At 34.7% G+C, this 16,754-nt stretch overlaps 2 protein-coding genes and 1 pseudogene across 2 annotated transcripts; all 3 read right to left on the minus strand.

Annotated features, from left to right (window-relative positions):
- Positions 1–2,798: 2,798 nt before the first annotated feature.
- LOC118044967 (uncharacterized) lies at positions 2,799–9,561 on the minus strand. Its single transcript, XM_035053438.2, has 11 exons — positions 8,802–9,561; positions 8,375–8,611; positions 7,442–7,669; positions 6,580–6,888; positions 6,421–6,486; positions 5,613–6,110; positions 5,462–5,521; positions 4,681–4,845; positions 4,250–4,466; positions 3,801–4,145; positions 2,799–3,428 (listed from the first exon to the last, which is right to left on the minus strand). The coding sequence occupies exons 1-11, from the start codon at positions 9,555–9,557 to the stop codon at positions 3,316–3,318; spliced, it is 2,994 nt and encodes a 997-aa protein (XP_034909329.1). The 5' UTR covers positions 9,558–9,561; the 3' UTR covers positions 2,799–3,315.
- Positions 9,562–10,241: 680 nt separating this feature from the next.
- LOC118044958 (uncharacterized GPI-anchored protein At3g06035-like) lies at positions 10,242–11,338 on the minus strand (annotated as a pseudogene).
- Positions 11,339–13,814: 2,476 nt separating this feature from the next.
- On the minus strand, positions 13,815–14,959 carry LOC118044948 (uncharacterized GPI-anchored protein At5g19250). Its single transcript, XM_035053419.2, has 2 exons — positions 14,793–14,959; positions 13,815–14,530 (listed from the first exon to the last, which is right to left on the minus strand). Exons 1-2 carry the CDS (start codon positions 14,878–14,880, stop codon positions 14,037–14,039), a joined length of 582 nt encoding a protein of 193 aa, XP_034909310.1. The 5' UTR covers positions 14,881–14,959; the 3' UTR covers positions 13,815–14,036.
- Positions 14,960–16,754: the final 1,795 nt, after the last annotated feature.

A 16,754-nucleotide genomic window follows, 5' to 3' on the forward strand; every position in this document is an offset into this window, starting at 1 on the left:
ATCAACATCTGTTATTATTATTATTATTATTTTTATTATTATCATTGCTATCATAACTACCATTATCATTACTATTATTATCAAAATTATAACTGTTACCACTATTATTACTATCATAATAAACTACCACTATCAAAATTATAAAATAAAAACCATGAACTTGGTTTGAAGGATAAAATTAAAAATCATAAAAAAATTTGATAAAAAAGCTAAGGAAAACAATAAAAAAGAAAGAAAAAAAAAGGGACCAAATTTGAAATCATTATTATTATCATTGAAAAAACAGAACTTGATTTGAAGGATAAAATTGAAAGTCATAAAAAACTTTAACAAAAGAGCAAAGGAAAAAAAAAGAAATTTAAAAGTAGAAGGACTAAATAAAAAAAAATACTATATATACAAAATTAAAAATTAAGGGTTAAATTAAAAAAAAAAAAAAATAAAAAAAATAAAAAAATCAAAACTAAAAGGACTAAATTTGAAATACCAATAACAATGAGGACCATAATGTATTTTTGGGGGTAGGAGAGAAAAAAAAAAGAAAAAAAAAATGAATCACTCATGATAAACCAACCATGTTTGGACAACACGTGCACACCATAATAAAAGAGAAGACAACAAGGAATAAAATGAAACGATAAAAACTTATTTTTTACCATTAGGAGCAGACGCATGCGCCATCCAAAATGCTTTGGCGCCAACAACTTTTTCAAACTTAAAATATTATTTAATGATAAATAATGTTATTAGCCTCAATCAAAGTGACAATTAATAAAAAAACCCAGGCTAAAAAACCTTAATACCCTTTGATCCTAATTACTTAAATTTCTTGGATTCAAGAGCATATATAATTTTACTATTTATAAAAAATGGAAATATTGAAATACTCATGCCCCTACTGTTTTGATTTCTTTATTTTTAGTGCTATTTTTTTTATTTTATTGTTCATAAAAGTATTGAATAGACTAAAATACCTTCAAACAAATCTATAATGACTAATGCATCATATAAAATATAAAAATATCAATGGTTGAAAGATGAATTTTTTTTTAGAAGGTCATAAACACCACTTCACTATTGTAATAAATAGTGAATTGTGTTTATGGCTACATGAAAATCCCCTTCACTTTTAATTTTTTTTTTTTTATGAGATATATAGCAAGAGGTGCCATAACTTCGTCCAAAAGTAGAAACAAGACATGGTAATTAAATATAATGGTACCTAAACCTAACAAAAGATAAACTAAGGATACCTTTTAATACAAAAAGAATTGTGTTGTTTCTTCGGATGGCAATGCAATAAATTGGTATCTCTATCCCTAGTTTTTTTAAAAATCAATAAATTAATATCTCTAACTATAGTTATCAGGATCTAATATCAGTTGAGTTAAAGTATTGCTTCATTCGAGCTAAGTTTTGTTATATAACCCATTCAAAAAAATTAAACAAAAGTTATTAAACCTGTCACAAGGATTGAATAAAAAGTTGAGGTGGTTAAATCTAGTCCATTAGAATGCTATAATTTAATCTTTTTAAGAAATAAAACCAATTAAATTTTAATTGGGTTTGATCAAACTTGTTAGATCGATCCAATTAAATCTAAATTAATGTTTTTGATACTTGATCTAAACAAGAAGTCGGGTTGACCCACCACTCCAATATGTGAATGAAGCATCCCGTGCCCTATAGCAATGCAAGTGTTGCAACTTGTACGGAAACATGCAAATTGACAATTTGGAATTGAAGAAATATTACAGGAGAAATTATATGGGACACAGCAGCCTCAACATAGACAATAGTCCATAGCCATTTCATGTGCCTTATTTTTCTTAATTTTATATATACCCCAGCAGAGAATGTGACCAAAGGGTTTTTTAACAAGAAAATATTGGATGAACATGTAACTACGTAATCCAATGGCACCCACAGTTCCTTTGCACACAGATCCTCCATTTGACGACTATTCTTCGATCTTTCCTTATAAATTCCACTAGACTTTCACTACAAGTCCCAGCTCTCTCCCTCAAAGTTGAACCCTTGTAGTTGTTTTCATCTTGAAAGGGAAGTCAAGCCTATAGCAACTAAGAGAAACCATGTTTACGTCAAAGAATAAAGTGGGGTGTCTCCTGTTGATATTGCTGAGCATTTCAGCTTCTGACCATGGAGTTCTAGGAGCAAGAAATCTGAAGAAGAAAGTGGAATATACGAAGAAACCTGAAGGTTCTGTTAATATTCAAGATGCAACGGTCAGTAGAGCGGTTCCCTCTGGTCCTGACCCCATACACAACAGGTAAATCTGCAGATCAGCCAGCACATTCATCATCATAAATTATTTTCTATTGATGCTGCATGCCATACTTTAGAACATGAGTTATGAATAAGTGTGGATACCCCTACCCCAAGGGTATAAGTTTCACGCATGGTTGTTAAACTCCACTGATTTGAGAATCTCATGATCTAAAGCTTGATATATTAATGATTTGTTAAATACCGCCACACTCACTAACACCCTCTTAGCCTGTTAAGAGAAGGTCATCTGCTGAAAATACATGCATGCCTTCGTTATATGAATAAGTTGCGAGTTCAAGAAAATATTGCATCAGCAAATAACTAGTAGAATGGCCAAAGCAATAGTAATTCTTTATCAGAGTGATCGACTTTGTTTGTCGAATCTTCATTCTAGCATGCTGAAAGCGTCCTGTATGCAGGGATCTTCTGGAAAATGCCACAAAAATGTTCTAGCAAGGGTTTTTATTCGAATTTAACAAGATAAAATCTATATAGAAGCAAGAGTGCTCTTTGGTACAATAAAATGAATACACTTTATTAATTGGCTAAAAAATGTGTGGGGAAACATGAAAGAATATATAACATGACAGCAAGGACTATAACTGAACTTGTAATACAACATGAAAAAGGGAGAATAGGAGGCGGATCTAGAGAATCAAAATACCTGTATACATATACATGCCAAAATCCTACTTCTAGTTATGTGGATGTTGTATGATTCACCCATTTCACAACTAAATAACACAACAAAACAACTCTAGGCCCCAGTTGCTAAGCTAGAGCCTTGATGTAATGAATGGCAACCAATAAAGTTTTAAAACGTTGGTTTGGTACCTGACTATCAGATTGAGTTTAAAGGAGACACCATTTAGATCTTCAATCCTTCCCCGAGCAGCATCCTTGTGACAGTGCAACTGTGGCTTACGCCCTAGAAACCTCATCATGCATGAAACAATTGGAGTCAATTACAGTCTCAGCCAAACAGCTGCCACTGAACATTTCCAACCTATCCTTCCATCCTCATCATCATCCAACATGTATTCGCGGCAAATTTGGAGGGTCGCAGCTTACTAAATTTGCCCACAAATTAGCAAGTGTGAGAAAGTAGTGCTCCCCATTCCAAACCACCGTCTTCATCCCTGCTCAAGGAAATCAAGATGGTAAAAATATTTATTTGTTCAGCCTTGTTTAGAAGCTCTATGCATGCATGTCAGCATCATCTTATACTATACCAAAAAGGCCACCAACACAAACCAAGAAATAACAAAACCGCTTGCAAAACTATTACGTTCACAAAATAGCACACTTCAATTTTCTCAATTTATATAAAGAATGAAAGATGAAAATCTCTAAGATCTTCAAAATTACAGTCTGTTCAGAGGAGTTTGGGGACACTCAGAAATGAAAACTAATATCTTGGCCACCTTGCATGTCATAACTGTTATGAGAAAAATGAATCTCTCAATAGCCTAGCCTAATCCAAAAAATATATAAGGTCATACTCTGCATACCTGGCACTGCTCCTGCAGCTAAGACTGACAGTCGACAGATAGGACCTTGTCCACAAAAGACATGGTTATACAGCGTCAGAGTATCAAGATTGTGAATATTCTTAATAGACTCTATTAATGTTGTGAGACCTCGATTATAATCAGCACCAGAAGGATCAGAAATGCTTTGCAGAGCTTCTTCAAGTCCAGAACTTGACCATAGGGTGGAACACTCACTTAGAAGAGTGAACAAGCCCATGGGATCTGTAGAACTAACTAAAACCCATGGCTTATAAAGTCTGGCTGAAGACCCAATAACTTCAATGACTCTGTAAATTTCTCCAAGGGCAATGATATAGTTCTTGCCTGGAGTCACCCCAAAAAATGTCAAGTTAAAATATCAAACACAAATACAAAGCATCTGTGACCATTACCAAATCTCATGTTACACAAGAATGCCAATGTGGTACCTTGAGGCTTAGATAATATTTGATCATGGACATCTTTTTGTAATGACTGCATCCAAATTATGGCACCATGTTTCAGCTCTCTAGCACAAACGGACAGGATTTCAGACCATGTGGAAATATAACAAGATTGCTCCTCTCTTGATACCAATGTCAAAATCTTTATTGTTGATGCCACATGTTTGAGGAATTCCATTGTCATTCTCAAATCATTCTCCACCTGTCAAGATGCATGAAACCAGAACCAATAAAAAGCAAAATACTGCATTAGAAAGATCAGAAAATAAATTCGACTCCCAAATGGCTCTGTACATGACTTTGCATAAATGAACCATTAACCAACTTATCGCATTGATGCCACGAGAAAGATGATAGATTCTCAAGCCCAGAAGTCGATGGTTCTTTAATGATAAATGAAAGCAAAAAAGACTTACCAATGACAATTTACTTGATAACTGATATTCTGATTCAAACCCTTGGTACTTTGGTTCTTGCAAAACTTCAACAAATTCATTCAGGCACAATTGTTTTGGGGAGTGATTCCCTGAGTCAACTTCACCAGAAAACAAACCATCTCGGCACGGTTCATCATGAAGATTCTAGAACAGCAGGCAACAATAACACAACATGAAGTTGTCAGCACAAATATATATTTCACTCTATAAGCATTAATTTATCATTACATATCCAACATACACAATTAAATGAGTGCCAAAAGATTGAAATTTGAAAGAAAGGGGAAACAGTATTAATGCTTATTACCACATTAATTCATATTGAGGCAGGGCATATACGTAAGTGATTGTAACAGATGTTAGTTGAGTGAGAGAAGAAATACCAAAAAATAAAAAAGATTCAACAAAAGACAACAATCTTATAGAAGTATGCTCCAAAAATATAAATGATTGCAACAGATGTGAAGTGAGACTTGAGAGAGAATGAATTCCATAAAAAAAGGTGTCAGCAAAAGACAAAAAACTTATGGAAGCACGCATCAAAAAATTCCCAGATACAGATTTATCACCAGTTTTGAGGGGCCAAAGTAAATATTTTCCAAGAAAAATAGATAAACAAGCAATCAGATTATAATGCTTTTCAAATAAGTAGTTAGTTCATTGATCTTTTCTGTACAATGTATTTAAAATGGGAAACAAACCAGAGATTCAGCAGCAGCAGCAACAATAATGACACAAGTGATCAAACAAAGCCACCAACCTGTATTTCCTTTTCAAGGGCTTTTACTTCAGCATCTTCACTAGCAGCACTTTGAGCTTTCTAACAAGAAGCATATTCCAAAATTCAATGCCATTAGCAACTCAACCTTCAAGAGAAGAGAGGAGAGCAACTTAACAAGGCTACTACTAACCTTTAGATTATCAAGATGACACAGGGCAAGACAGAGCAATTCTTCCTTCAATTTACAAAAGAAATCGACATAATCATTTAGCTCTGTTTTGGAGGAATAGTCAGTATTAGCCTCTCCAAGACCAATAAAAGAGGCCTGATCTTCAGCTCTGGTCCCTGAAGAGGCAACTTTAAATTCCCAGGAATCATCATCAAAATCATCATTGTCACCTGCTAAATTAGACTCCTTTATAGCATTGATGAGGCTCAATCCATTTCCACTGGGGTTTTGGCCAGTAATAATGGCAGTATTCTGCTCAGCTTGACTGTACAAACTTGATATAAGATCATTGATAGCAAAGTTTGAATGAGGACTTTTAATGCCATCTATTGGCTTGGAATCAGGCAGCTCAGATGAAATGTCTTGATAACTCACAGGATCATTGGAATCCTCTTCTTCATCACCAAAAATGGACAAAGGCAGAGCTCCATTTTGACTGATTGACCTTGCCATGTTTCCCTGATCAAGAAGAGCAAATGATCATTATATCAGAGAGCAATATTTGCTCATGGATGCCTGCACCATTAGTGAACTTCACTCTGTCAAAGTTTCAAACATAAATCAAACTCAATCAATTTTGTAAAGATGGCGAATAAGAGAAGCAAGTATAAGCCTCCACAAAGGCATCTTAAATCTACTTAAAAAAAAAATAAATCCAGATTCACTTGTTTTATTTTTGACGCCACATGCCTTGATGCAAACCACCATTTAATAAAATCAACCACATACAGTTTTATTCAAACATGAAGCATTTGAAGTGAGGAACCACCTTGATTTCACCATCAAATGAAAATGCTTCCACAGCAGTAGAAACTTCAACAACCTCTGGCTCTTCCTATAGCCAAAAAACAAAAGGTTTCATATGTTTATGTTCTTCAAGAAGTTCAAACACTGTTGAATCGCAAAAATAAATAAATAAACTCATCACCTTATTTTTTGATCCAGTTTCTGAAAATGCATCTTTAAATTCCCAAGACTCTTCATCAGCATCAACTCCATCATCTGGGGAGGAATGCAAGCCCTTTTTGGTGTTGTTCTGCTCATTTTCAGAGGATGGATGGGACATGGTAGTGTCTTGAGCTAAAGCAGGGGTGAAATCAAATCCAAAGTCCCATTCAGTCGATTTTTGAGAGGTCTGTTGTGATGCACCAGATAAATCACCAGCACCAAGCATCCCACTACCAAATCCAAATGTGTATGTAGCTCCCTCTGAGTTTTCCACCCTTCTCCCATCACCCTTCAAACTAAAAAACGTAAGACTTGATAAACCAAATGACATGACAGAAGCAAAGCACATATCCATATTTAACAGCCCTTGTCATACAATTGTCATACAGTTTTAGCTACAGACACTAGAGGTATACAAAATTTTAGCTATTTCAAGGGCACATAATTAAGCAGCACTTATGCAAGAATGATCAAAAAGAAAAAGAAAAAGAAAAAGAAAAAGAAAAGACAAAAAAGAAACCTAAGTTGAACACACGAGTTCTGTAATGCAACCACAATTTTGTGTTAAACCAAACATCCACCAGCATGTCCTGATTTATTGATGGTTTTCAATCTTATTAACTTGAGGTTTCTAATCCCTACTACGATATGCAAAACAACACAAGCAATATTTGTACACATTATCTTCAGTTGCTGAGAAGTGAAATGCCAATCACAGATGCTTCATTGTTAATTAGGACTGACAAAACCAAACAAGACAGTTGAAATTTTAAATTTATTAAACTGAATGGAAAGCAAACTAAAATTGAAATATATCTTGTAAATCATCACAACTGTGCTACCTTAGTATTCCCATCTCCAGTCCCAAATTCTGATTCTGCAGCCTTGAAGTCCCACTCATCATCTCCACTAAAACCCTCATTTTCATCAAGTGAAATTGGATTCATCTGTTTTATATCTGAATTCACATCATTTAAGTTTGAATTTGTCAATCCATCCAAACCATTCCAGGTTGAGTTGGATCCATCATAACTCAATGTTGGCTTGATTTCAGTCTTGATCTGCTCACCCTGAACATAATGCAGAGGAATTTGTTAAACAAAGAGCAGAATAGAAAACAATAATATCCCTACTGCTAAGCTGCCAAAGCTGACACATCACTCTTTGCCAACACAAAGACACATACTCAACTGACAAAATATCAAGTAAAAATCAGAACATTTTTCGTCTATTTCCTCATTTTTTCTCAGCATGCAATGAAAAAGTTAAAACTAGATGCAACACATTAAAACTAGGTGCCACATATTCCAACTCAGATGACATGTTAAATTATTTTTCAAACTTAATCTAAGGCAACCTGAAAATATCATTGCAGCCGTCAAATCAACACCAAGACTCAAGCTATCTAATTCCCTTTCTCATATTGCAGAATTTGAAATGAATCGAAGGTGGAAAAAGTTGATCGACACATTTCACAGTTTGAAAGCCGAGTATACAAAGTTTTTTTTTCTAACTTTTCCTGACAGCTGTTTAGCTTAGACGAGGTAATATCCTGATTGTTTGGAGAGTAAAACAATCTACATCTTGAATTCAATCTCTTTAGATAATATCTTATTGGTGTACATGTCTTCATTCTTCCTCAAAATAAAATTTCTTTCTTTTATGGAAAGATCAAAGCAAAGTACATGGTTGAAAACATGCAATTCGTATGTACTCAGAGAGAAAACTATCCAGTATACAGTAAATTCAATCAATAACAAAAATTAACATTTTACCTTCTCTTTCTCATCTCTAGCCTGCATTTTGGAACCTGTTTCTTTGAACTCCCACCCATCGCTGTTACCAAGTGCTCTATTTCCATCAACCGTTCCCTTATCCAACCAATCCCTACTTGAATGATCTCCATTAACATGCGATGTCCACCCATTCAAATCCAAGCTCAAAGGGTTCCAACTTGAATTTAATCCATTAACATGCGATACCAATCCATTCTCAGTCCTCATTTCACCAGCCTGATTCCATAAATTTCCATTCAAAAGCATCAATAAAACAACTCCCACATTCAAATTCTCAAACTAAAACAACAAACAAGCACACTTTCCTAATCTAAAAAAAACTACAAATCAGCAGTTGACCCATATAAACCTAACTACTTAACTCACTTAAAATAAACAAACATACAAAACAAAATCAAAACTTTACCTTAGAAATCCCAATCTCCACAACAGTTTTACTGTCTTCACCTTCAAATTCCCACTTATCATCATCAAATCCCTCATTACCATGAACCAAACCCAAATCCACTCCATTTCCACTCAAATTCCCATCTTTCTTAATCAAATTTGATTCCATTTTATTCGAATTCAATCCATTTTCCTTCAAATCCAAACCCAACCCCTTTGAATCCAATTCCCCCTTATTTACACCATTCACATTCAATCCAGTACCATTCAAATTTCCCAAATTCAAATCCGGCCCATCAAAATTGGATCTGAACCCATTATTCCTCTCCTTCTCTTTATATAAATTAGCTATCAAATCACTCACAATGACACCTGATCCCTCTTTATTTTCATTTTTTCTAGGCTCGCCCGAACCTGATCCTTCCTCCTCCTCAATTTCTCCAAATATCGAAAGGGGCAGAGCTCCTTTTGGCTTGTCCCACTGAGTCAAGTTATTAACTAAACTCGGTGCCGATCCAGGATGAGTCAGTGACTCGATCACCTTTTGATTTTTTGTAGAGGATTCAAAATCGGCATTTGAGATTCTGGGCAGTGATAAGGCGTGGGAGTCTCCACTGGAATTGCCGCTGACAAAATTGAAATCTCCCCAATCATCGTCGTCAGTATTGTTGGTGTTGGTGAAATCTGAGCCGTTGATCATGGTGGGATTGTAATTAACGGCGTGAGCTGACGGAGCGAATATGAAGTCGCTAAATAATTCTTCTTTCTTCTTCATCGTCTTTGTTTCACTGCCAATTGCTGTTGTTTTTGAGAGCTATGTAGCGCACTGCTGGCATTTTATATTTTTAAGTGCGCATGTTAAGAGTGAGCGCACTGCGGTTTATTTTAGATTTTGATTGAAAGAGTATTATAATTGGGTGATGGCTGATTCTGCTGATAGGGACCCAACTAGTGGGATTTCTTTCTCTCTCTGTAATTTTTTTTTTGTTTTTTGAATGATTAATTTGTGCTATATTTTGATTAATTTTATATGTTTTAAATTTAATAATTATGTCTAAAATTTATGAAATTTAAAATTATTAAACTTTAAAATAATTTTAGAAAATAATCAATTGAACTTAATTGATGCATAGTGTTTGTAATGCTGGGCTATAAAATTGTTTGACATATTATGATTTTTTTTTCTCGCTCCATAATTATACCGTCTAAATATTTAGTTGATTTAGTAGATAAATTTTTATAAGTTTATCTAATTTTATTCACAAGGAAGAAAAACATTTTTATACATGTTTTAGTTAAAAAAATAAAATTAAAATAACAAAAGTTTTATAGTTTAGTTTTTATATTTTTTAAAATATAATGTATAATGGAGAACATATCCTCTCTGTCACCACCATTTCTTCTATTTCAAGATATTAATCACGCAATAAGGGATCAGAAAGCAAGTTAAAGCACACAGTTGTTGAAGCACAACTTTTATTTCATCTCTTATTTTGAACACACTTTACATGACAAAGAATGAGGAAAATGGATCATTCTGCCCACAAAACAAATCTTTGGCAGAAGAAAACAACTTATAGATCACTCTTTAACATCTTTACTCTCAAAGTAAGCAAACAACACTCAAAACGACAAACCCTAGAAGGAATAGTAAGCAGAAATCACAGAAAGGACTCACAACACTAGATGAAAAAGCATTCCCAGAAACATAGACACAACACCTGCCCCTGAAACCAAAACCATTTGTGCCTGCAGAGCTACTCCATGTTGATGTATTTCTGTTCAAAACAACCACCATCCAATAATCATTAGAGCCAACTCCTGCTCCAGTATAGCTTTTGTCCTTAATGTACTTCTTAAACGGGGGTCGAGTATAATTATGAAGCAATGGAACTGCTTCCACTTCATCCGCAGGCGCGCAAACTGGCATCACGACAGCGTCTGTGACATGGCTAGTGCCGACGGCAGTTCTTTTAATTGATCAGGGTAGCTGTCTAGTTTATATCTGGTCAACAGGAGTGTTTCGTTCACAAGGTTGATCTAGCTTGTCAGCAATCTCATTAGCAAGGCATTTTGCCTTCTTGTTCTTGGTAAGGGCTGGGATGTCCAGGAACAGTGTCCTGTAAGCATTGATGTTCTTGAAGAGTTCGTGTTTTTCATCTGCAGATAGTACAAGAGACTTGCATGGATTAATTATCAGTTTAATGCAATGGAAACTAATCTATTTAGACATGATAATTCATTAATAACATGGCATGATTGCTAGATTGCAGATCATGTAAAAACAACAGAGAAAAAGATTTGTAATCTAACAACACTTCAATGCAAGCTGATCGTTTAAGAAAACCAAAAACAGATATCAAGGGAGATAGAGAGAGAGGAGTACCGCCACAGCTCAGTACTGCAGAAGAAAACAAGAAGATTGCTTGAAAAAGCACAAAGAGGCCGATGTTAACTTGGAGAGAGGCCATAGCTAACAGGTTTAATTGCCCTTCTGAATATTACAACACAGAGAATTCTTAAGAAGATCAAAGAAGAGAAGATGCTGCAATTAATTTATATAGTGTTAGCTTCTTTATACTTGAATATTTATTCTTTCCTTGTTTGATTGTGCTTGCATTTTTCTTTAATGTGAAGGCTGCTTCCAGATTCTCCTTTATGTCTCTGTTACACAAAGGAGCTGTAGATACCAAACCATGCTTTACAAAAGCATTTGGTTTGGCTTCTATCAGGTTATACAGAAACCAAAAGGTTCTGCTCATAAAAATTTCTTGCCATGCATTTCTTGAGTTCCCTCAGCAATAAAAAAAGAGAAATTTTGAGCTCGAAGATTTATGCTCTCCTTTTTGCTTCATTACCTTCTTCTTCTCCTCCTGCATCTACCAATGTCAATCATACTACTTGATACAAAGAAAGGAAGAAGTAAATCTAAGGAAAGAAAAGAAATCAAATGGACTCCAAAAAGCTTATTCAAGAAACAGATGCAAACACAGAGAAGAGAACACAAAGGAAAAAGAAGCAGAAAGAGGCAGAGAAGCTGCAGAAAAAAAAAAAAATTTCTCAGAATTTGAGTTAGGCGAGTGGGAATCAATGGACAGCTCAGTACAAAACCTCTCCGAATCCAATGAAAGTTTCAAGATTTTGTGTAATTCAAAAATTTCAAGGTTTTTAATGTTACTTAATAAATTTTGATGATTATAAAAGTTCCAAGAATCTCTTTATCCTATAATTTCTTAAGGTATTTCAAAGAATAACTAAAATAATTATCACTTCTCAATTTCAAATTGGATCCCAAATCATGTAAACATTGGCTAAACATACACAAATGTTAAACATAAAATAAAATAAAATACTTAACAACTACTGTATTAATTCAATCAAAATAATTGTATTCATAATAAGGTTACATTAAAAATTCTAGAATAAAAGTTTATTCCATAGTTTAATTAAAGAGAAACAAACTTGAATATAATTCAAGAGTAGAGAATGGCAGTAGAATAGCTAGGTGGCTTTCAATATGCACTGAGTTTTTCCTCCGTTTTATGCTCTGTTCCTCTCTATTCTTTATGCTGCCTCCTCTTTTCTTTGTTTTTTTTTTGGTGTATTGTGGGGTCTCTCTCCATCTCCCCTTGTCACCCCTAGCTGATCCCCTGGAAGTCTTATATATATTCTGGCTTTTTATACCCCGATCGAAAGAAAGAAAGAGCGTAAGTTTCCTCCTCTGTTTTGGCTTCTTTATTCTCCGGGTATTGCGAGGCAGAATTGGGGCATTAAACGTGTGAATCCAAACTTCTCTATTTCTGAAGAAATTGTAGAAAATTGAATATTCTTTCCAGCTACACTGATCTTGAAATTTTTAGAACTCTGAGACTTGAGATATGAGCCATAACCCGAGACAACGCTTGGAGTGCAGGAAATTTAGATTTAATTCATTTCCTGTTTTTTCAACTTGATTTTTTGATTTCAAAACAGCAAAACTAAGTTTTATCCTTTCGTATATGTTTTGTAGATCTTATTTTAGATTTTCAAATGGATAATGAACACCTGAAACTGATTATATAACTTTTTTTGCAATTCAAAATCAATCGGTGTTCGGCTTTATTGTCGGATTCTGTTTATTCAATAATTTAGTATTTGAAAAATACATTAATTTTCTATGAGGTTAATAATTTAAAAAAAATTCAAAATTCTAATTAACTTGTTCAACATATCTGAAATATTTCAAAATCAAACACGTATACATGCTATAAATTCTCTTTATCACTCACCATTCGTGATTATGAAAGTGATTAAGATATTAATTACCTACTACAGGGCAGCTTTTGATTACTATTTATAGTTAGGATAGAAGGGACGAGATGGAGGTAGTGAATGTATTCTCTAACAATCTGTCTCTTTTTAAAGGAAGACAGCCCCTTAGTATATGAATCTAAAACCAAGGAAAAATCAGAATCCTTGAGAGAAAACATAAATCCGTAATTAAGCTAAAAATCCGAAATTAAATGGGAAAATAATGAAAATCATTAAAATAACATCTTACGAGTTTAATTTAAAGGTTTCTCGAAGTAAGTGGCATAGAATCTACTTTCCAAATTTAAAAACGACCCAATTACTGGATAAAATGGGATCAAGCCTCTTCTTGGTCTTGAATTTGTACTTCCAGCTCATAAACGTATCTGGTAGGCCTATCAAATATTCTAACACAACACATCGATATGCGAAACCTTCTTCATTATAATTTTTTTTTTTTTTTTTGATTTGAAGAAACTCCACCCCTCGAAAGCTACTTTGTAGGTTCAGGTGAGCAAGTAAAACCCTGACTGTTGTAGGTTCTTACAAGAAATGCACGTTCTGACTCGAACTCGAGACCTGCTGTTCAGATCTCAAGCACTTTTTACCATCACGCACAGGAACTTCGCAGAAACCAGAATTAATTAATGGCCAGAAGCACTCATGTCTTTGATATACATAAAGGTGGCCTAAACTTTGTCTTCTGTTAATGGATCACAAAGCTACTCACACAGTGCTTGAATTGCAGAACTTGCTTTTTATTTCATCTCTTATTCGCAACACACTTTACATGACAAAAAAATAATTGAAAAAAGAGGGTCATTCTGCCCATAAATGGCAACATTGGCAGAGGAAAACAATCACAAATCATAAGCACTCCTAGCACCATTCCTCACCAGGTAAGCAAACAACACTCACAATGCAAACCATTTGAGGAATAATAAACAGAAGTTACAGAAAGAACTCATGACACCAGATAAAAGAGCATCCCCAGAAACAAAGACACAACTCCATGACCAAAACCAAGCTTCGAAACCAAACCATTTGCGCTTGCAGAACTGCTCCACGTTGAGGTTTTATTGTTCAAAACAACCACCATCCAATAATCATTGGATCCAATTCCTATCCCGGTAAAATTCGGGTCTTTTATGTAATGTACATACCGGGTTCGAGTATAATTATGAAGCAATGAAACTTCATCTAGACCATCCTCAGGCAAGCAAACCGGCAATACGACACCATCTGTGGTATGGTTGGTGTCAATGCAGTTAGCTAATTGATCTGGGTACATATCTAGTTTAACCTTGTAAGCACGAGTGGTTTCATTACAAGGTTGCTCTAGCGTGGCAGCAATGTTTTTTGCGACGCATCTTGCCTTCTTATTGTTGGTCAGGGGCGGTATGTCCCAGTATGATGTCCTGTAAACATTGATGTTCTTCAAAAGCTTGAGTTCTTCACCTGCAAATAGTATAAGAAACTTACATGGATTAATCATCGTCATAATGCAATGAAAGTTTATCGATTTAGCCATAACAATTCATCAATAATGTGATATAATTGGAAAAATATTGTTTCATGGTACATTGCAGCTCACATCTAATGCATTTCAGTCCTTTGAAAACATCAGAAGAAAATTTCAAGCCCAACAACACTTGAATGCAAGTTGATCATATAGGAACACCATAAGAAGATATTCATGGAGAGAGAGAGAGAGGATTACCGCCATAGCCCAATACTTCAGAAAGAAAGCAAGAAAATGGCAATGAAAAAAGCACAAAGAGACAGATGTTAACTTTGAGAGAGGCCATAGCTAACAAGTTTAATTGCCCTTATGAATATTACAGCATAAGAGTTCTTAAGAAGATCAAAGAAGAGTAGTTGCTGGACTTAATCTGTATAGCTTCTTTATACTTGAATATTTATTCTTTCCTTGTTTAATTGTGCATGCATTTTTCTTGACTGTCAAGGCTGCTACCAGATTCTCCTTTATGTCTTTGTTACACAATGGAGCTGTGGATACCAAACCATTCTTGACAAAAGCATTTAACTGCTATCAAGTATTGAGATTCGTCTATACACAAACCGAAAGGTTCTACCTGTATAAATCTTTTACTGAGCTTTTTCAGCTTTCTTAAAAGATAAATTTTGAGCTCGAAGATTTATATTCTCTTTGTTCTACTTTTTCTTCATTGTCTTCTTTCTCTTCCCCTGCATCCATCAATGTCAAAGTTAATATTTGATAAAAAAAAGTAAGGAAATGGAAGTAAAGCTAAGGTAAGAAAAGAGAGCAAGAACAATTTAGACGATAGAAAGGCTTATTTAAGGAGTCAATGAACAGCTCAGTACATAGCCTCCTACATGAGAGAATAGAAAGGTGGATTTTAGGAAAGTTGAAAGTGGTTGAAAGATTTGTTAGCTGAAGAATTATTTTTTTTCATGATTATTAATCATGGTGAATCAAAATAATTAAATCCATTTTGTGAAACCGACTTGAAAAACCTGGGTTATTAGGTTAAACCGTAAATCACCTTATTAATTTTGGTCAACTATTTTCATCAGAATGAAAGTATTCTACTCTTTCTTACAAGAAATTGACCAAGTCAGGTTAAACTGGATTAATAACTTGTGTCCTAATTAAGTTTTGAGTTTCAAATTTTCCAAGTCAACATACTAGACCATGCCGGATTTAGCAATTATAAACTAAACCCAAACTCCAACTAAAGCTAGAAAGGTTATCGGAAAAGGAAAGCCTCGGATGCAGAGACTCCTGCCCCCCCCCCCCCCCCCCCCACAAAAAAAAAAAAAAAAAACATTCTACCCCCACAGAAAGTTTCGAAGCTAGAATGATCCTCGATGCTTTCCGTGTTTCTTTAATTTCTATCAACAAACAATAGAGAATCAAATACACCACACATTTCTAGACCATCTTCCCTGTCCTTCCCTCCACCAAATTAACCTCACTACATGATGCATCTTTCATATCCAACAGGGACAATGCAAGAATAGGTGTCAGTTGATCTCTCCACTATTAAAATATATCGCTATTACATCTACCGATAACGCCTTATTGACATTGCGTATAGAGAAAGATAACAGTTATTTTTTAAGCTTTATCTCCATTCTCCATCCTTACTTGCATGTAAGTTCAAGCGTAGCAGTTGAATTGTTATCATCAGAGGAAGAAAGAACTAGAGAAGAGATTTAAGAAACAAAACCACTGCCAAAAGCTTAAGCTATTATAATTTAATTAGATAGAATGAGAAGGGAAGATTCGAGCTCTTGATCATTTAGTATTTAAACTCTCTAACACTGAAATTCTGACAGGTGTGAGAGCGTAGTAGTTATGGATGTCAGATTGTTTGGAGAGTCAGCCTGATACTTAGCAGTATACAGACATTTTTCCCTGAGAGATGTTTCTCTTTTCCTAGTGTCTTGGAAAATTGTTATACTCTGAAAGGACACGTATCCACACCTGACAGGGCACTCTGACCTGATCCACCATCCGAACAGAAGTTCCTATTCCCCAAGTGGCGCACAGACCTTGAACATGCCAAACCAGGATAACTGTGAAATAAATAAGTGAACAGTTTTCACTGTCAGGAATGAATATTCTAATTTAGTTCCTAACCAATTTGTGGCTAGTCAACTCTTAACTCATCCTGTTCTTCCTCCTTAGCGATCG

This window comes from Populus alba, chromosome 5 (assembly GCF_005239225.2).
Source record: "Populus alba chromosome 5, ASM523922v2, whole genome shotgun sequence".
Lineage (NCBI taxonomy): Eukaryota > Viridiplantae > Streptophyta > Magnoliopsida > Malpighiales > Salicaceae > Populus > Populus alba.